Consider the following 21536-nt stretch of genomic DNA (forward strand, 5'->3'; position numbering starts at 1 on the left):
TGGTAGATTCATGCAGTGAGTATTTATCAAATAATAATTTTATTTGAGAGAACACACCGTCAATTGCACATCTAACATCATGAATATGACTGAATGTAAAAATACACATATTAACATTTCATGACACCATTTGGGATACTTTGCATTAATGTAAGCTTAACAATATGAAAAAGCTCACACTGTCAATGTGAAGCAGGAGGCAAAGCAGCTGTCAAATATACTGCAAGTAAGTCTACCCAACAATAAAACAACCAGTTTTTACATGAATAGATGTCTATACAAAAAAAATCTATACACATAGATGATTTTATATTTACAGTGTTTAAAATAAACAAAATAGAATGGGTGTGTATACTGTAGTTTCAAAGAGTGAAAGTTTAACTTGGCACAGTTTGTGTTTGTTAGTTTTATGTACTTGTGCAGGTGGAACAATGTGATCCAGTGATGAAATGTTGCATGCATTAATATCACGTGGAGCTCACACCATATACTGACAATAAGTAAAATTTTATTTATATGTCAAACTAACACAAAATTATCGCAACAAGACAAAATGCAGCTATGTAATATGTTTTTTTTACACTTATACTGCATGAAATGTGTATATTCAATACACTGGTGCTTAACCTGGATACAGTGTCTTCCTTGGCACACTCAGGACTGCGGTGCATTTGTTAACATATAAGAATATTCTTTCTTTTTGAGGGAGAAATAAAAAAAATACGCTTACAGAACTTGGTTGAAGTGTCTCTATAGGAGAGGTATTTCACTATATGCAGAAACATCCCACTTAGCAGCATCTCCTTTGCACATCTTACATTCACAATAAACCCATCTGAAAATGGTATTTAATACAACCTGACTGACTCGTTCTACATCCAAATAGAAACTTCAAACTTCAACTTCTCCCCTTTGGCATTCTCTTATAAACTAATAGTTTATAACTCTAAGTTAGCAGCAACACTCAAACACTGTTGCCTTTCTGATATTTTTGTTTCCTTCTTGTTTTATTTGTTTCAAAACTAATAAGTGCACAAATTTATTATAGGTCCTCTTTGAGTAAAAGGGTTGTTTATATATGGATAGTTAAGTTCGCCGGTGTGATGCAGTCCTGTATGTAATTCATGACGAGATATGAGTGCATATAAAGCATTAGTTTGTTTCCTATGTACAATAAAACACTCAGTTTCTATAGCCATTAGCGTGTTCGTATTTAGGCCTTTAAATAACGTATCTCATATGTGTGAACAAGCAACTTATAATGCAAACCCTTCCTTTGATGTCAACATTTACATTTCTTAGACCAATGCGAACAAGCTTGAAAATGAGTAACATTATGCGTAAATACAAAATAATGACATATTCCTGATAGTGCTTAAAAAGTTTACAAAACTCTCATGGCTTCACAACAACAAACGGTTCTTATTCGGTGTACAGACATGGAGAAAATTAACTAAAAGTCATATAAAAATGTCAAATACCAGCTGCATTGGACACACAAATACATCTTTTAACTGTTTATTTATAAGATGGAACATCAGTAAAATTATCTGAGCAGTTGTGATTCACAGCTGTTTCATAACCTTAAGCCTGCACTTGAACATGAAAATGTTCAAAGCTGAATTTTAGAGCCTTCACGTGAACACGTCTGAAACAACTGTGATGTGCATACAAAGATGTACATGGCAACAAAATGTGCAACGCTTTGCAGTTGAGGCTACTTTAATTAGAAACAGCTGAGCATGTGAGCATGTAATGCCTGTGTACACTAACACTGCTGTTGCACATGCACCATTTATAGAATAAATGAGAAGCAATTTTCTGAACCCTATTAGCTGATTTTCTGAACCCTGTTAACCTTTATGAATGGCAAGTGCACGCTATTTGCTCAATTATCACATGATAAGAGAATCAGAGTGAGGAAACATTTTCTCAGAACAAGAACCCGGGATGTTTGAAGCACATCCAGCTACACTATGTGATTCCTCTGATTAGCTGCTTGTTTCTACATGAAACTACATCGATGTAAAATGTTTGCATTTGAGGAAAAAACCTGCAGATTCTACAATAATTACATATACAGAGCCTACTGATCCAGTTCTTACCTAGAGTCTAAAGCTAGCAGGGTGGCAGCCAGCTTTCACGAAAAAACTTGAGAAAAAGCTAATAAAAGTAAAACCAGGTAAAACTATTTCCTCTGTCACTTGTTGTACAGCCTGGAAACAAAGTGAACCTGCGACCTTCAGTTTACTGTTGCTCTCTACAAAATCAAAAACTGCTTAAAAAAATTAACGGTAGAGAGGGTAAAGATAGTTCAAACAGCTGAAGCGGAAAGATCGAGCTGGATAATATTAAATTATTCAATAATTTTATGTCAAAATTCAGGCAGCTCAAAAAGACCCCATCAGTGAAACAACCGCGCCTCATCTGCCTCAGCAGGGTGAGGAGGACATTTGTTCATACTCTGGACACTTGAGAAGGGCGGGGTAGTTAGAGGAGTTCATCTGGAGTGAGGCCTCGGAGGAGATGGAGGAGGGACTGCGACCACGTCCGGCCCAAGCGTCTGGATGGAGGAACTGACCGGAGTAATCTGAGCAGTTGCTGAGACGAGGTCTGTAGAAGCCCTGATGGGGCCTGTACATTTCCTCTGCTGTGTAACGCTTCATGAACAGGTACACTGACATCACACCTGCCGTCTGGGGAGGGAATAAACAGATTAAGGCTGGGACACAGTACATCTTCAGCTGACAATTTAAGGACAAGATTTGTTAAATGCCTAAAGTACAAGGCAAGTGATGAGATTAAATCCATACAAACAAAACTGAGACCAGTGCTAAGTTTATGTACATAAAACCATTAGTTAGACAGAAAATGGTTAAATATTACTGTGGCTTTGAAACATTCTTGTAAAATGTGAGATACTATTTGACTTTCTGAAGTTACCTCAGTGAGCAAGAAGGAGATGGCAGCAAACGCAAATGACCATCCATACTTGTAGCTGAAGTAAGCCTCATTAGTTTTGGTCCTGTTCAACATTTCATCATTAATATTGGAGATGTACAACACCAGACCAACAACCAAAGACAGACCTGTGGAAGGCAGAGAGACGAAATGATTAAAACGTATTTTATATAGCAAAGGTACACATCACTGATAGCTGCATAATTTTGCATAATATTTTCCAAAGACAGAGTTAATGAAAACAATCATTCTTTCATATGACAGTGATGGACATGCACAAAAATATTGGGCCACAGTCTCTCTTAATCTGTGAATGCATGTGTTTTCAGTCCATTGCCACAGATGTATGAAATCAAACACCAGGGTTTGCAAAATTTGTGAAAAAATTGGAAAGTTTTGTTTACTTTCCTGCTGTGTGCAGCAGGGGTCTGGTAGCTGCAACACTGGCATACTGTAATTCATTTTACAGATTATAATGTGACAAGATGAATGACGTGCAACAGATGGTAGCACAGTTGAACCTTGCCCCCCAACCTCCCACCAAGCAAGCACACGTGCATGCACACATGGCGCCACTTTGTCCATCTAGTGCAGATACAGTAAGTATAAATCAAGTACCTGACAAGATGAAGAAGATTCCAGAAACAAAGGCCAAGATGGTGCGATGTGGTCGAATGTGGCCGATATTACTGAGTACAAAACCAATGAACATGAAGAAGAGGCTGACCAGAGGAAAGGGTGTAGAAGAGCGAATCATCTCTAAAAGGAGAGAAGGGAAGCAAAAAGAAAATAAACTGATGAGTTTGAGTGTGTTTTATGGGTCCTTATCTTAGCTAATATAAAATTTCAATATCTGTATTTATTTATTTTTCTTATTAAAATTTGCTGTAGTAGCAGCATGAAATATTCACTCGGTCTATCTTATGCCTCACTCTCATGGATTTAGTGTTTAATGACCTTGACTAACTTTTGATTCTTTTATGTTAAGACAGAGCAGGGCCTGCTTGCTGTGAGAAAATGGCAAAAGACCTCTTAGAGTCTCTGGTACTTTTTTCCGAACCCCCATTGTGTTCTTCATTACCCCCAAAATATAGCCTTTTAGCTAAGTGGGCCAGATGTCTAAGGCCATAATCTTAATGGAATTTGGCTTTAATGTTCATTATCTGGTAAAACTTTGGATTCAGTGGCAATCTTGCCAGTTGAAATCTACAAGAAATATTCAAAAATCTTTTCAGAATGAAAACATAAACATTTGGCTAGCAGATACATTGGACAGTGGTTTACTTTCAATGTCATCTTAAACTGCTTTTTTAAACATCCACTGTCACCAGATCTGGACCCAAATCCTTGAGGACTGTTCACAGCATCTCGATTAATTTATGGCACAAAAAATTCAGCCAGTTGTGTAAACAAGAGGAAGTCCAACCTAGTTCTAGTCCTAATTTATTAAATGGCTGGTCAGTGTATGCTCTCCTGTTGTTTCCCTTGTCTTTTGGCCATTTGTCCCTCTTCACAGCTTCCTGCTTGCCTCCTCATGTCTTTAGGTATTATTATTGTTAGTTTGTACTTTGCTGGAATTTTGTTTAACTCATCCTGTGGCTCTCATTTAGTTATTTGCTACTTCCAGAAAATGCAAACCCTTACATTTTATTTTTCAACTTTTCTGCATTTGTGTCAGTTTTTTTCAACCCCCACATAACAGTATAAAAGAGTGTGCTAATCTTTGAGTTACTGCACCTACTCAGTATAACTATATAATTGCAGGCTCTGGAAAAACTGAGTTTTATATAGCTTGGCAATGTTATTTTCCTACAATTTGCTTGCTTGACTTGGTGAGACTCCACAGCTTTAAACTTAAAGTGCCAAATGCTAATGCGTATATGTATGCCCATGCATTTTCACCATGTAGGGAGTTATTTAAATAGCATCACTGAATTTTTCATTAACACTCAGTATTTGTCTTGCATGCATTTGCCTTGGGGATTATTCCATAAATTGCAATATCACTCCATCCTAAAAAAAAAAAACCCACATACTGTATGAGATGACAGGACAGCAAAGAGGTGTGGACTTAATTCATGTGAGTTGTACTCAGGTAAAACTTAGTTCTTTTCTGTTATCCTGTTAGACTTTACAATATCAAAACAGGATTTACATATGAATTGAGTGTTTGTTAAGAATAATCTTATCATTGTCTTGTGAAAAAAAAAAGACTTCTGACAAATTTATGTGGCTTCAGTTAACACAGTTCTTTCACACACTTCTATATAAAACATTTATGTTTTTATCATCTTGTTTCTGCATTTCTGTGCAGTAGCTTTGGTACGGTACATTTGTCTATGACTAAAACCGCTGTGCCTCTAGATGCTATTATGGTGAAGCATTTCAAACTAAATGGCATCTTTTCAGTTTAGAAAATAGACTGAAAAATGGTCAAAAATAATCATGACATGTGAACAGTTACTTACTGAGTACACTAACAGTGGACTCAGATGTCATCTGCACATTAGTGGGCATCACATACTCAATGGTAAAACACCGTCCATTCTCCTCTCCTGGAATAAAACACAGGGGAAAAAATGATATTAAGTGAAATTTCAGTATATGTTTTTGTACACAAGCGATTAATTAAAACCAACCCTGAAGGTCATACAGTACACATGCAGAATACATGGATGTCTTGACATGATGAATACCTATAATGGCAAAAACGAATAAATGTCACAAATGTCATGTTTTCAAACAAGTTGTTGGAACGACGAGTTGCAAGTGGTATCTAAGGACCAAGCTCAGTTTATTTGCTCTGTGAGGCTCTTAAATTTAAATATCACTTAAAATCAGTCAACTTAGAAAGAGAATGGGGAGTTTATAGCTTCCACACAGTTTATGCTGTCAGTATTTGTTTGAGGAACACCCAACATTAGACTTTAACACCTTTCTCCTTATCGCGCTGACACATACAGTACAAAATGTGGCAGCAAAACACACCAACTGATTTTTTTCATCACTTCATTAACTCCACACACTATGAGGTGTTGGATTAGGTGATATTCTGGGGTTCAGCATATGTAATTACCTTCATACTGCTTCCACAGAATACACATATAAGGATGTGTTATGTTTTTGCATAGCTATTTAAGAAAAACAAATCTGGGAGATTCTTGAGACTGTTCTCCAAGGATTTAGCCAGTTATTGACTCCATGTTTATAGTCTTGCTGTTTTTCACTTTAATGAAAAGTCAGTTTTTATTGTGCATTTCTAGGGTTTCTTTGTGTATGCAAATATCGGCCCCCCACTTCTTATTGATATCACATACAGTATGTCTATATTTGCACATATGCGCAAATACAGTCTGTAATTTGTTAGTTAATTACCTAACTATATCATGACATAGTTATATTTAACAGACATTAGGATTAATATGTCTGCATATGAATATAAGACAGACAGACAGCAGGAGAAACTGATGGAGGAGAAGTTTGTAAACGCAGACTGATTGGACCAGTTCAGGTCCACATTGTGTATACATATGTATGTCATTGCAGATCTCCCTCAAACTTGCTCATTGTATCAGCTTTTCTTTTAACATAAAGTAAAAGCTTAAGCCACTATACACTAAGACCAAGGTTCCCTTTGGTCATGAAATATTTTGTACTCCAGTCAACAGCGTTTCTGTACTACTACTAATCACCACTTTCCTTTTTATTCCCAACAAAGGAAAATAACGACTATTACAAAACTTTCATGATGAAGACTTATGTTATTATTTCTATTTTTCTCTTATTTTTTATTATTCTCTATAATAACTGATTCTGGAATAAAATACTAACTGTAAAACGTGATATACTTCACCTGTCACAACACCGTGCAACCTCATTCACATTCACTGGTGTAACTACACACTGTGATGGTAAGCATTGGTTGTTTCTGGGTCAAATTAAGTGGGCAATAAGGCCACTCAATTGCCCCTAAAAAAAACACACTAAACCATTAGTTCGTTTAAACCAAAGGCCTGCTTCATGGCAGCAGAACATCTCTTACATAATCACAACTGGAATCCCAACATATTTACCAAGACTTAACCATTAACCCTGAAAAAGGACGAAGCAGCTCAATTGTCGTATAGATTAAATCAACAGTAAGTGGACTGATGTTAAAGGTTATGTTACCATTTAAGAAAAACACAAATATTCTTCCTGTCCATACTGATCAAAATAATTGAAACATTCCCAGTGTAGGCTGGCTAAAGTGAAATGTTAAGCTAAACAATACAAGTTTGTAAAGATGGAATTTAATCAATAAAATCAGGTTTGCTGAAGCACCTTTTTTAGGTTTGCTGTTCTTAAAAAAGAGACTGGAAAGGCTTACAAATTAGTATTAGTAGTTTAGAAATAACTATAATTTAATGCAAAGCTAGACAAAGAAAATGGAACTGTGGCTAATCTCCGTAGATGTGGACATTCAGTTAAAAACAAGAAATACTGGCTGGTGGTGAGCAATATCTCATACTCTAGACAGGAAGAAGCTGGTGTTCTCCAGCTGTTTTAACACTCCAGCAGCTGGCAAACCAGAACAGATTAGATCTACAAATACTGGGAAAAACTTGCTTTACGGTTTTCCCAGGCAGCGCCCAGAACTTAACCAAGTAAAGTGAACTCTGAAACAATCTAAAGACAGCTTGTCTGACTTAGAGTATGACTAAGCTCAAACACTCCTGAAAGCCACATGTCCTTCTTGTCCTGACTGATGCATAAACAGTTGATCAAAGAAAGTTAAACCAATAATAAAAAAAGAAGAGTCAGTGTGATTATAACTGTTGGTATGTCTACTACGGTGGGTTAAATACATTGTGTTGATCTGTACTTGTGAGCAAAATCAGACAAAATCAATTTAATGACCAAGCAAAAGAGGGAAAAACATGTTATTTTAATTGGTTAATATACGTCTGGCTTCTGTAGCGTAACTAATAAAAGCATCTGTAGTGCAGGTACATGTCAGCTGACAACTTTTAAAGACCTAAGCACAAATATCATTGGATGCAATACAAAACATAAAGGAGATTGTTTTTTTCTTTGGTATCTAGATATCCAGCAAAATAACAGAACATAGTACTGCAAGTACAGTAAATTGTTGTGATTACTGGAGGAATCGAGAGGGTAAGAGCAAGAATGGATACCTGGTTTACTCTGGGACAACACTTGTCTGGACGGTTGTTTCTCTAAAGAAAAGATTTAAAACGGTTAGTATTTCCAATATTTTCCAATCAAGAACTGTGGAGGAACACGTTAAGAAGGTGTTTATCCATGCAATGCGCTGTGCTTCTGCAGTTGCTTTTAATGTGGAATGGTAAAGTGAAAAAAATGCAGGTCAAAAAGAAGGAAAAGGAAAGTACAGTTAAGGAGCAGAGAGGAGTGTCTGCACCAATCAAAACTTCATCTGGCACCACTGAATGTAAATCAGCAATCGGTTAAATCATGAGAGAAGCAGTCTTGAATAGCTCTCTATCAACAGGAAAAGTGATTTTGAAGGATACAGCATAGGACTGGAAAACAGTTTGGAGAAAGTATACAGGTAAGGTGATGGATCATAAAGCTATGCAGAGGTGAAGGCAAAGTTTCAAAGTTCATGCTCAAATATTCAAGTGCAAAGCAAAAACTGAAATACATATTCTATACTTGCAGCAGTCTAGTGGTTAAAGAGAAGTAAAATAAAAGGAAAGAAATGAGAGGGGAAAAAATGCAACGCACAATATACTGCAAACGAGACAATGCACAAAATTTTGGTGAATCTGTGCTTCAAACTTAGCTGTGTATAATAAAAATAATTCTGAAAGATGGCTTCACGATTTCATTTCCACTTTGTTACTGCTTTTGAGATTTACAGGAAAGCTACTCTACTGTGTTCAAACTGTATTCTGACTTCAGACTAACTCACCAGCCAAAAAGCAAACCCTCCACAGACCAGAGTGGAGCGACATGCGCATCTCGGTGCTCTGGTTGAGAGGAAGGATGACGCCCTCCTCCAGGTAGAGCCAGTAGTCGGTGCTCACGGCGATCCCCAACAGGCCGAGGCCGCAGACGGCGAACACGCTGCTCAGCAACGTTAGCGCCTTCCTGCCACATAGGCTCATACCACAGCCTCAAGAGCAGGGGGGCACCGGTGGCAGAAAAGGGAGCTATGAGAGGGAGAGAGAGATAAACATTTCTACTTTTATTTTTTCCTTTTTTTTTTTCGGTGCTCAGAGGTGGTGGTTGTGCATTTGGGTGTTGTCATGTGTGACACTCTGGAGTTCTGTAATATTTAATTTCACTCTAACTAAGGCTTACGACTGAAAATGGAGATCAGGTAGAAACAGAAAGTAACATTATTGACAATAAACTGGACTGGGCTAAAAACACCACTGCACTTTACAGGAAGGGCCAGAGTCGTCTCTATTTTTTGAGGCGACTGAGGTCCTTCAACATCTGCCAGAAAATGCTCAGGATTTTCTATGAGTCTGTTGTGGCCAGTGCGATCCTCTATGCTGTTGCATGCTGGGGGAGCAGGCTGAGGGTCGCAGATGCCAACAGACTTAATAAACTAATCCGTAAGGCCAGTAATGTTGTGGGGATGGAGCTGGACTCCCTCAAGGTGGTGTCGGAGAGGCGGATGCTGTCCAAGATAAAGACAATGTTGGATAACACCTCCCACCCACTCCATGACATGCTGGTCAGTCACAGGAGCACGTTCAGTGAGAGACTGAGATTACCGAAAAGCACCACTGAACGACACAGGAAATCTTTCCTGCCTGTGGCCATCTCCCTGTACAACGCATCCACTTAACACACTGGTTACTGCTACAAATACACGTTTCTTTTCCAGCTATTTATTTATTTATGAGTGACTTATGTATGTATATATATGTATATATTGTACTATTCTTAGTTAGCGTATTGTCTGTCTTGTCTTAATGTTGGTTTATAATGGAGCACTGTAACAAAAAATAATTTCCCCCAGGGATTAATAAAGTATTCTGATTCTGATTCTGATTCTGATAACAAACGCACCTGCAGATAGGACAGTTTTATCTCTGCTGAATTTTAAATCTGGGAATGAGTCTCTTTCTTTCAAATCTCCCATTAATCTTTAAATAACCAAACTGTGCAGGACGAAAGATTTAGTAGAGCATGTTTGAGGAAAGTTTTTCACTTGACTACCCTTGACTGCTTCCAGGCAGCAAGAACACTCCTGCAATGTGCCTAACAGCACTGATTGCACCCAAAGGAGAATTACAAAACTGAGTTTGTTTTGATTTGTTTCTGCTTTAATAATCATAGACTATGATTATTAAAGCAGTTATGTAGTAGATACATAACTGTCTGTTATGTATGTACTACAGCTGGCATACAGTATGTCACGGCATATGAATGTGAGTGCTTGCCAAACAAAACGATGGCTCTGTTCTTAGCTGAAGCCCACTTTTGCCGGAAGCTAAAGCGCTGGGAGGCTGAGATACATGTTGAAAGGAATTGATTTCACATAATGAGATCTCAGCATGCTGCTACTTTGAGCACCCACTGTGAGCTTGGGAAGATGGAGAGAGAATTTGTGAAAGGATTTTGAACTTTTCAGAAAATTCATCGCATTTGGAAATCGCTTTTCTCCAACAATTCCTTATATGAAGACTTAATACAAAGCCCAAGTTAGAAGAAAAGAGTGAGATCTCCATTTAACTGTCAGCATGTAGTGAGGAACAAGTTTGCATAGTGAGGAAAAGTCCATGTAATATAGTAGAGAGAAAGACGATAATTTCCCTTTAAGCAAGCTTTTGGTAACAATGTGAAGGAAAAACTCCCTTTTAACAGAAGTTAACCTTTGAAGTATCAGTCATCTGAGGGTGGGCATCTCAACCAGTTAAAGCAAACAGTGAGAGAAAAAACAGAGTCTGATGGGGATAGTAACTTTAGATCAAAACCACACAGTTCATATAGTGATGCCAGTTGTAAGCAATTGAGATGCACATACTGTAAGTAATCAGAATTCACCAAGCACAGGAGCAGCATTAATGGAAAAGGACTATTACTAAACCTAAGCTATTCTTGGCTCTGTTGCAATCAGTAGCTATTCATTTACAATGACCATAAAGGCTGTATATTCAGGCAATTGCTACTGAGCTGTAAGTAGATGGATACATTCCACTCAGTAACCCTTTTTGTATACTTCACTTACCCAGAAGGGCTGTTTTAGCTGTACAGTACAAAACCCACACACTGGAGTAGTGACTGTGCTTAAATATACAGTCTTGAGCAACCCTTCATTTTTTAAAATATTTTTTTAATCAACAGTTCTCCAGGCTTTCTGATGATCTCTTGGGACACTGGCTGCCGGGGGGCACTGCACACCACCCAGAATTTCCAGTAAATTAATCAGTCAATCGGTTAAAACAGATTATTATGAATTTCAAAATCTTATTTGGTTTTCATATGTACCTATTATCAGAGATATCAACTCTAATAGCAGGGAATTAACTAGGCAAATGATTTTTTCTTTCTTTCTTTTTTGCCATATTTTTTCAAGTAACCTATATTTGACAACAGCATAAATAAATTGGGAAATTCTGTTTTTGGTGTGCCACCCCATTATTTTTAGTGGCCCCTATATTGCCCCTATGAAAAAATTCTGGAGCCACCCCTGCCCCCTCTGTCCATCAGTAAATAAGGGTGTGACAATCATGGTGACACTGTAGAATCAAATAACTAAGACCCCAGTCACACAGGCCAAGAGAATAGTTCATGACCATCTGGCAACCAGTTTCAATGTGACTGGATGCCGGAGGTTGATGGTAGTTGTTGGGAAATGATTGTTAAAGTCCCAGTCATGCTGGCCCATAGGCAAGTCACTGACCCCCTGAAAACCACTTATCATTAGAGAAAAATGTGTATTCCACAACTGGTTGGCAAAAGACTCATTGCTTTAGTCAGTAGCATATTGTTACAGTCATGGTTTGAATGGAAATGATGGACTTGTCTGCAACAACTGTCCAGCTACACTCCAAGATGTAATAAGAAAACTAGTTTGCATTTCACTTTTTCCAAGTTTTACTACTGTTTGGCTAATAATTAGTGAGCATTTCAAGACAAACATGGTGTGTACATGGTGTGGGTATAGATATTTGTCTGTAGAAATTCGTGCTTGTATCACATCCAATATGGCTGTCAACTTTTCAGCATGGTGTGCATGGCATCATATTTTAATAGTGCTTGGTAGAAAAAGTCTCTATTAATAAACAGCTGAAGCTGTTTCAAACAAAATAGTTCAGCTAATATCTGACTAAATACAATTGCATTGATGTCCAAAACGTTTCTTGCCTTTCTGTGTGTGTACCAAGTTCCCATCTCTCTGGTGACTCAACCTGCACACCTGATAATCAGCCAGTCATCAAATTCCAGCAGTATTTAAGGTTCTGGTCTTTACATCAATTGCTGCAAGACCTTTAGTCACCTCCATGTGGTGCTAACACTACAAGTCGGATTTATTTTTGTGTGCCTTGTGTGTGTGTGTGTGTGTGTGTGTGTGTGTGTGTGTGTGTGTGTGTGTGTGTGTGTGTTTGCGCATGTGGTAATCTTTATCTACTGTCCCTCAGGATCAGTTTCTCCAATTTCCACTGTGCCAATTGCCTTGCCCTGTTCACCACCTTCACTCTGCCTTCGTAAAGTATACCTGTCTCACTTCTAGCTCTGTCCATTAAACTTCCATCAGCCAGCCATTTCCCTCACCAGCCACAGCTCCGGGGGCTTTTTACTGGAAAAAAGAAGTATAAAATCACAAGCTGTTTTCAATTAAAATCAGTGTCTTGGACTAGAAATAACCATGGTTGCCTTTGTGTTACCTGACAAAGTAAAAACAATGAAAACCAATGAGCACTGCTGATTTTCATGTTTGGTCTAGTCAACCAAATACTCAATAATGTTTTACCTGACTTAATTAACCTCAACAAAGCCTTCATTTGTGCATTTGTGAAAGGGGAAATCACAAGTCATTTGTTGTCAGTTTACATTAAGTGACATCACAGATGCATAAATTACAAATTGGGATTTTTAGAAGCTGCTTAAGCAAGCATTTTAGCACGCCATAGGGACTGAATACTAGACAAGTTTTAAGTATTTATCTAACAATGTTTTTATGGATGAGTTCATAAATTAATACCACTGCTCTCCAAACTGTTTTAACCATTTCTCCCTACGCTAGGCAAGAAGTGAAAATTGCATTGCATAAAAATATAATATGATCCTGTCTCTATTGTCACAATTTATGGTTATTATGAGGAAACTGTTGCACTGGCAAATGGAGGAACTTCTGCATCACTGTCCCTGTAGTGTCTGGCTGAATTATGCTTCAAGTGTTAAAAACGTTTGTAGAGTTTGCAAAATGTGTTACATTTTACTCCCTAAGAGTATTTTACAAAATTATTTGCAAACATATACCAGTTAATAGAATGTGCAACCAATAATAATAATTCCCTCATTCAGGGGTCCCATACTAACAGAGCTGGTATTATTTTTCATGTTTGGTTCTTTTCTTTTACATTCTTCCTTTAAAAAACCCCTAAATAACAAGTCTTCTAGTTTTAGATGTCATCTTTAGACTTAAGCACTCAATTTCATCGATCATCTATAATCTGTTAAAATAAACTACATGTAGGTTTGTCCTAGCTTGTGTTTCTTACTATTATGAAAAGCAGGGACCAGGAGTAGAAAAGACAGCACCAAAAAAAAAAGGTTCTTAGTCCATCATAATCAGTGAGATCCAACACACTTGTCAACACACACACAATTACCATAACCAGTCATTCATTAATACTAATAATTCTGTTCATTGTTCTGTTCTTGAAAGAACAGTAATTGTGACTGATCTTAGGTGAGAAAAATGTGTTTTCATTTTGAAAGCTTTCTCTTTAAATGTTCAAAGCTACGGGCACCAAAGCTTTGGCTCTTGTTGTGGGATCAAAGGAGTACACAAAACACTCTTCTCCTGCATAATTATCAGAGCTGCCTTTGGAGGAAAACGTCTGAACCTGTGACTAGAAACCATCCATCAATAAATGCGAGGTTTGTATTTGTTGCTGTCTTCTCAAAAGTTGCGTGCTTGTGCAAAAACATAGAAATGGCATTAAAAAAATAAGCAAGTTAAAATGTCAGTAATGAGTTTTATTGGGGATGTTTATGTAGTTAATGGAAGTCAGAATGCTCAAAATGCAAAAACATTTGCTAATTAATTTGAATGAAAGTAAATAATGTTCACATTTTCTGCCACTAATGTGATACAAGGCCACTAGGGGCCCAGAGGCGAAGTAAGGGAAATGTACACAACTGCTAGAGTAAAGGGCACATCATCACCAAAAGTAGGGCAATTCCTTTTCTGCCTACTTCCTTAATATGCACCGACCCTCCTGTCAACCCTAATCTAAATGGCTCACTGCCAGAAATACAGCATTTTCCCTAAACTGAAAATCCAGAGGTTTTTCATCAAACGATGGCAAAGCAAGAAAACACATTTTGATCTATATTTTTTTTGGTAATAAAAAATATATTGTAACTTGAACACAAATTGTAGTAAGTTATCCAAATGAAATCAATATTATTTATATCAACATATCTCTGTATAATTATGATATGTCAGTAGTCCTTTCGTGGTTCATGAAAAAGCATTGCTATAAAAAATTCATGATTTTTGACTGATATCTTTGATTGTCAACTAAAATATGCAGTCACAAATTAAAATAGTCACAATGTTACCATGAAGAATAGATGATGTCCATCACAGCTGAGTTTGAAGTTGTATTTGGAATTCAATTCAAAATGCCACAAAATGGTTGTGAAATCTATGAAATCTCGCAATGAACACCCTCATTTGAATTTGTTCTTCTGCGTCAAGGGTTCGTCAGTGTCGTAGCACCGATCTCTTTTGGCATGCTTATTGACCCAGTTACTGTGGCTGTAAGAGCGTGGCTGAGTGCATGTCCCTCTGTTGCTTCTGATGTGGACAGGCAACTAACACTGTGTGAGTTAGTTCCTGTTGGCTGATGTTGCCAGGGCCGGCTGGGGGAGCCTAAGGACAATAGCAGTCCAAAGCAACAGAGAGGCGATATGCCATGTCATCAAGCCACAGTCACAGCTGGGTGAAGCTGGCAGCCCCATCACTGTGTGGCTGGGAACTGCTTATATATTTTCAGCAGGCATACTAAAGGGGAAATACATGTCAACAGTATATATCCACAAGCTCATCCACGCATCAGATCTACAAATATCCATGAAGTGGGTCATACGGTATATCTCACAAATTATACTTGTGAATGAACACATCATTGCAGAGCCAGTTGTCTACAGCCAGTTTCTGTTAGCCTCACTTCACACATAATAAATCTTACAGAGGGAACGTGTCATAAAGGGGTTTCAAGCAGTGGTATTTTTCTATGTTTCCTCAATCCGTGATAGAGTTAAGAAATACAAATACAATCAAATAACACAAACCCAAATAAATGACACAATTATTTTACCTTTACTATCTCGATTAAAATGATTCCTTTAGATAAGTCACTGAGTTTAGTTTCCTTATTTTAAAGACTACTTCAAATCAGCATATAGTCTCGGCTGTTATGTTATCCAAGCAAGGTACCATAAACAACAGTTAAGGTTGTAAAAATTAATTTACATATGCTCTTGTGTATAAGCGAGCATTTTCGATCCACGCCAGCCTCAAGCACATAGCTAACAAGCAGGAATAATTTCTCAGTGGTCTAATTTTGGACATGCCTCCACTCTTGCTTGAAGGCATGCCTACTTAAAATCACAAAATTCATACTGTAGTCCAAGCCCAATCTCTGCTGTAGGCCAGACAGCTTACAATGTCTCATCTGGCACGAAGCAGAGAAAGGTGGTGATGGTGGTGCAAGTTCAAGTTGTCAAGACAGAGGATAGTTTTAGTATTTTTAAAATAAAAAAGTTTGGAGAAAAAATTAGCCAATTTGTGTTACTACGTTGCTACGGCAGTTTAACCAGCTGACCTAATGTGTCTCCCTCCCACTCTTGGGACTCTAAAGCAGTCTGTATCACAATGCAGTCCATCTCTCTTCTGTAATGTCAGATCATCTTAATTTGACAGGGCAGCTCTGGATACAGAGCTGGATATAGCTCAAGCCTTTAATTTTGTTCCAAATGTGCTTCCCTTATGATTTTTAGCAAAGCATTTTGGCTTTGAACTATCAGCCCTTGAGGATGCCATCATATAACATCATGATTTCTTGTCTCTCCACTTGATCTCTATATCTTCTAAGAATAATAAACAAACAGAATATAAAATAGTAGCAAAAGGCTGAACAAAGGCTATAGCTTATACCCATAAATATATAAGACCATTTAAATACCCCATTTCCTTTGCCATGACTTTGTGTAAAGCCGGGACAATTATCTGAACTGCTTTTTTTCACTTAGACATATTCATAACAAAGAGCACAGACAGGTTCACTTTATTTAATAAAACGAGTGAATGGCACTTTTGTGATCTCTAAAAGGGTAGACACTTCATTGACTCTGGCACAAAATAAAATAGTGACCCACAGCAATAGCACTAACATCATTTCCTCATGTTTGTTGTAAGAACAAGTCTCCCATTTATTTATAAGTGCCTGACTTGGCCTCGTCGCCAGGCAACGCTATACAGAGAGGCCCACAAATTAGTTAAGCATGAATGAGCTGATGAGTGAGTCCCAAAACAAGGCTTCCTATTTGGCTGTGCACTTTTACATGCTGGGGAGGGGATAGAAAGGAAACAGGAGAAAGACACGGGGAGGCAAATACATTTTAAAGGTTTACAGAGGGAAAGACATATTACATGTAGCCACATAGGCACAGAATGATCTCAAAATGTAACTGGAGATAAAATATATCTAGAACAGGCATCCTAAAGTACATCCTGTCTACACTCTACAATACATTTACTTTATTTTTCCACAGACCCAGAAAGAAATGCTTAAAACTCCGGTAAAACTTTAACAGCAACTTTGAGAGTCTTACTCAGAATAGGTGTTTAAAAACTGGGCACATGGCAGCTGTGATCAGCAGAGAGCACTGTGTTTACATTTTGGGGATATTCCCATCGGGGTGCTTTTTAGAGGGTGGCCGATCGCTGAACCAAGTGATTTGCTACCAGGACAGTAACTGATGCAATGGGGAACACTTATTTAATGCACTTTGTTTAATTGCTCGTGCTTTGTGCCCACACTGGGAATAGAGAATTAATTTAATAAATCCTGCAATTCTGACAAAAGTCATATTGTACGTGGGTTTCTTTTATGAATAGATATGCTCATTAAATCATGGATTAAACCTACACCGATCTATTTACTAATGATATGTTATTCATATTTTTTGTCAGTGTTAGGTGATTGCAATGTTTTCTGCCACAGAGATAACAGAGGAACATGGAAATTGTTCACATTTATCAAAAAGGAGCTACATTTTGCTTTTGTCATGAGTGACAACTGTGAGCATTGGTTATGTGTAAACAACAAAGAAATAAGGATGGGGAAAAGAAAAGAATTGATTATTTTAATGGCAAGACACAGGGACAGGGCTGTATAACCCTGTGTAGCACAGTCTCTGATCCTATCATGTTTGAAACGTGGCCTATAATAATGTTTTTACAAGGCTGCCATGATAAACATAAAAACTGCCAGCCAGAGTTTAAACATGTATTTAATTTATGGCATTTATGACATTTGAGAACATGGGCACAGAAAGAAAACAGTGCCTGCATAAGTTTAATGATGAGATCAGTAAAAATCAGTGCTTAACAAAAACCCCAAGATTTAGGTCGACTGACTTTCAATTAAATACCAAACCTCTAGATACATCTTTGAGCTTGTGGCTAAAGAGGCTTTTACAGCGGAGAAAAATTAAAAGCTCTACAAAATGTGAGGGGCTAATTCTGCAAATCTAACAGACTCAATTTAAAGTGCATGAAGTCACATTTTCTGTCTTTGAGTCACAGCCTGAACCGTTATGTCCAGATAATAATAGACTGTAAACTACCTACATGTACCTCAATGCAACAAGTAGTTTCTCACCTGGTGAGTGCACAAGTATCCACAATGCAGCCTGTATACATCTGAAATTGTTGAGAAATTATCCCCATACTGAATGAGTGTTTTAACAATGTTTGTTTGGTTGACACACTGACCCAATGACACGAGCTGCCTATTTAAATCTTAAATTGTACAAATGCCAAGGATTCGTTTAGTATTACTTTACTATAGAATAATCATGATTTGTATTAGGTCAGATTATAATGCACACATGTATCAGATCTTACAGAATCAGAAGCATTTTCCATCACAACACCACAAAACTATCTACTATTTTAAACCTCATAACTATAACACATAATCATTCTGAATGGCTATCATCACATTAATGGAAGCAACAAATCAAGTAATTATTAGATGTCAGATGACATAAAGCAAATATATTAGCCTTATATTCAATCTCGATCGGAGTTTTCAACAAATCATTATGTCATTTAGCCAGAGAGACTCTGTTGTTTGTAGTGCAATCAGCCAGCTGTTTGTTAGGCTACAGATACCAGTTAATCTTTGGCTCTGGCTTAAACCGCTGTCCGCGGTACTGAACCACTCACACACGTTCTCGTATTGAATCAGTGATAAACTTAACCAAACCTGATGCTAAACAAGAATACCTCAACTGTCCTTTTAATACACGCCCTAGGAATGCGCACAGTAAATACTGCATGTGTCTTGTTTTCCGTTTTAAAGCCGTGGGTTTTGCTTAAAAGTCTCAACGACTCTATTTTTTATTCGTTTCCATCCCTCTAATCCTAAAATATCTAAGAGTGATATTCTTTGTCACACATGTGATACTTTAGTTTTTCTGCAAGTTACAGCACTTCACGTGTCGATTAGCGGCATTGTGACACAATTGAAAGGGTGTAATAACCGAATAGACTTTGAGTCGGCATAGGGGAGGTATCGGCTTCTCTTCAACAGCCACTTAAGGCGTACATTTATCTTCTAAGTTTTTGTTTTAATCAACGTGCAACAAATCCTTTTGAATATCGCTAACATGTGTCAGAGAAAAGCAACTCCAGTCTTCACGTGCAGATGTGAGTAATTCAAAGCTTAGTAAAGGCTTCGGCAGTAATTATGGAGGCAAAGAGAAAACATGTGTTTTACATGTTAATATTTCAAACAAGTCTCAGTCTAATTGGAGCTAAGCAAACACATTAGTAGCATGGGGGAGAAAACAACAACAGGAAAAGTACTCCGTGTTTTTTGTTGTTGTTTGTTTGTTTTGTTTTTTTTTGCTTTCTCCTCCTCGAAATATTCTCTGTAACGTCTTGCTTACAGTGGACACTCAAGGAAAAGTTGGCTAAAAATAATTTACCTTCGCGAAGAAGACTCGTCAATGAAACGTCTTTCTCCTGGTGTTCTGTTATCGTCTCTCTTTTCTTCCTGTTCAGTCGCTCCGCGTTATCTCGGCTTTGGCTGGAAATAAGCCCGTTAACTGAACCTGACCCGCAGCTGCGTCGCTCGCGCACCACTACTATCCAAAACAGCAATACCTTCTGCCCGCGTGGAGTGAGGCACGTGGCACCCCAACTCCTCACTCCACCTCTCTTCAGGTGAACGGGAGGGAGGGAGGTGAAGTGACGTGATATGGATCAGTGAATTTGTAGTTCAAACCACATGCAGCGATAAGATTTCAGCAGATATTGTTTTGATATGAAGCAGCAGCACAAAAATCAAGCTCTGCTATAGGATTTACCACAATGTTATGCATAAAACAAAGAAATGACCTGTTTTGTAAGTATCTTTGTGACTCTGTGGTCTACCTTATAATCAATCTAATCCCCTTTGACTGCTGAAAATATCTCTATAAGCCTGTTAAGTTATATTTGTTGCAAATTCTGCTGCCGTCTTGGCCATTTCTTGAAAAAGACTCTTTTTTTTTTATCTGGATAAGCCCAAAACAGCTTGTACCTTGTGTAAAGAATGCTCTCTCTGGATACTGCAAGGTAGAACCTACAATAATACATACAGAGAAAAACCCAACAATCATATAACCCCCTATGAGTGGCAGAACCAGGCAAAGGGAAGGGCGGCCATCTGTAGCGACCGGCTGGGAGAGACAAGGAAGACAGGATAAAAGACAAGCTGTGGAAGAGAGCCAGAGATCAAGGGTGCAATACTCTGCATTTAATTATTAAATTATGAGTTATTATTCATCTCTGACCCTCATCCACAGCACCTCTTTTGTCCTCCTGCCAACCCAAACCAGTGCTGGCAGATGAGCCTAGTCCCACTGGAGGTTTTTTCCTGTTAAACGGGAGTTTTTCCTTCCCACTGTCGCCAAAGTGCTTGCTCATAGGGGGTCGTTTGATTGTTGGGACTTCTCTGTAGGGTCTTTACAATACAATATTAACTTACCAACTTTATGTTATATTTTTGCACAATATAAAAAAACTCTTCCAAAGGATATTACCGGAATTTATATTTTGGTGTATTTGTTTGTTTAATTTTGATGAAGAATACTAAAACATCTGTACAACATCATCCATATGGGTAACTGAGTTTATATCCAATGCTTGTAATGGCCATCATGTCCATCAAAACACCAGGCAAATCTTGCTACCAGCTTTTAATAGCTGTACTCAGAACTAAATGACTAGATGAGTGAGAGTATGAAAGTATGAAACTTATTCAATGTACTCATGAAGCTTATTCAGTAATAATTTTTAATGTGATAGTGTGGCGAAGCACTAATCTGTTGGGTTCTTTTAAGACTGAATTTAGCACTAAAATGCCTCTATACATGGATATTCATACAGTCATATACAAGCATGCTAATCACTCCCCGATGACTAACAACCACAACTGATCACAGGAGTGAACAATGAGCTGTCATCAGCTGTGCTCTGACTCGGCCTTGTACATAACCACTCTCTGGCTCTACCGGAAGCCAGACAGGCCCCTTCTCTTTCTATTTTCCATTTCTTCTTGTTTAATAAGGCTATCTCACTTGTCTCATCATTACAGTGCATAATTTCTTCTTCTTTTTTTTGCTTTCAAACAGAATCTAAATTCAGAAATGCTCAGCATCATCCTTTTTCATTCATTCTTCATTTTTTATGTATGTAAAGCAAACATAAGCCAGTCATCTTCAGTAATGCACTCTTTCTTAGTCATTAATCACAAAGATACAAATGTGTATCAGGCAGTAATAGTAATGTATCTGCTCTACTCTATATCATTTACAGTAGCTCTAGAACCTTCACAACAGCTTAAGTTATTCTGATGTGTTTGTGTGTGTGTGTGTGTGTGTGCGTGTGTGTGTGTAAAATAGAGAATGAGAGAAACCAATAGACTGAAACATAACAAAAGTTCACACACCAGCTGGGTCCAACACTAAACATACTGCAGGACTTTTTCTAATCAGATGGCAGCTAAGCATTGTCTCAAAAGCCTGTATGCCCAAACAATATCGTCCTTTTCTCTATTACAACCCAGGACAGAATAAATAAA

General features: G+C 37.8%; 1 protein-coding gene across 3 annotated transcripts; it reads right to left on the bottom strand.

The window, feature by feature from the left end:
• Positions 1-11: 11 nt before the first annotated feature.
• Positions 12-19651, bottom strand: LOC146385252 (voltage-dependent calcium channel gamma-5 subunit). Of its 3 annotated transcripts, XM_084930873.1 has the most exons (8): positions 19399-19651; positions 12662-12742; positions 8897-9137; positions 8139-8180; positions 5430-5516; positions 3580-3720; positions 2944-3089; positions 12-2696 (listed from the first exon to the last, which is right to left on the bottom strand). In XM_084930873.1, the coding sequence occupies exons 3-8, from the start codon at positions 9090-9092 to the stop codon at positions 2433-2435; spliced, it is 876 nt and encodes a 291-aa protein (XP_084786999.1). In that variant the 5' UTR covers positions 9093-9137; positions 12662-12742; positions 19399-19651; the 3' UTR covers positions 12-2432. The 3 variants fall into 3 exon arrangements, with proteins under 3 accessions (XP_084786999.1, XP_084786998.1, XP_084787000.1); XM_084930872.1 differs by lacking the exon at positions 12662-12742 and having other exon boundaries at positions 19399-19650; XM_084930874.1 differs by lacking the exons at positions 8139-8180; positions 12662-12742 and having other exon boundaries at positions 19399-19642.
• Between the last annotated feature and the right edge of the window lie 1885 nt (positions 19652-21536).

The sequence above is a fragment of the Perissodus microlepis genome, chromosome 6 (genome assembly GCF_051167445.1).
Source record: "Perissodus microlepis isolate ML-2025 ecotype Zambia chromosome 6, ASM5116744v1, whole genome shotgun sequence".
NCBI classification, from domain to species: domain Eukaryota; kingdom Metazoa; phylum Chordata; class Actinopteri; order Cichliformes; family Cichlidae; genus Perissodus; species Perissodus microlepis.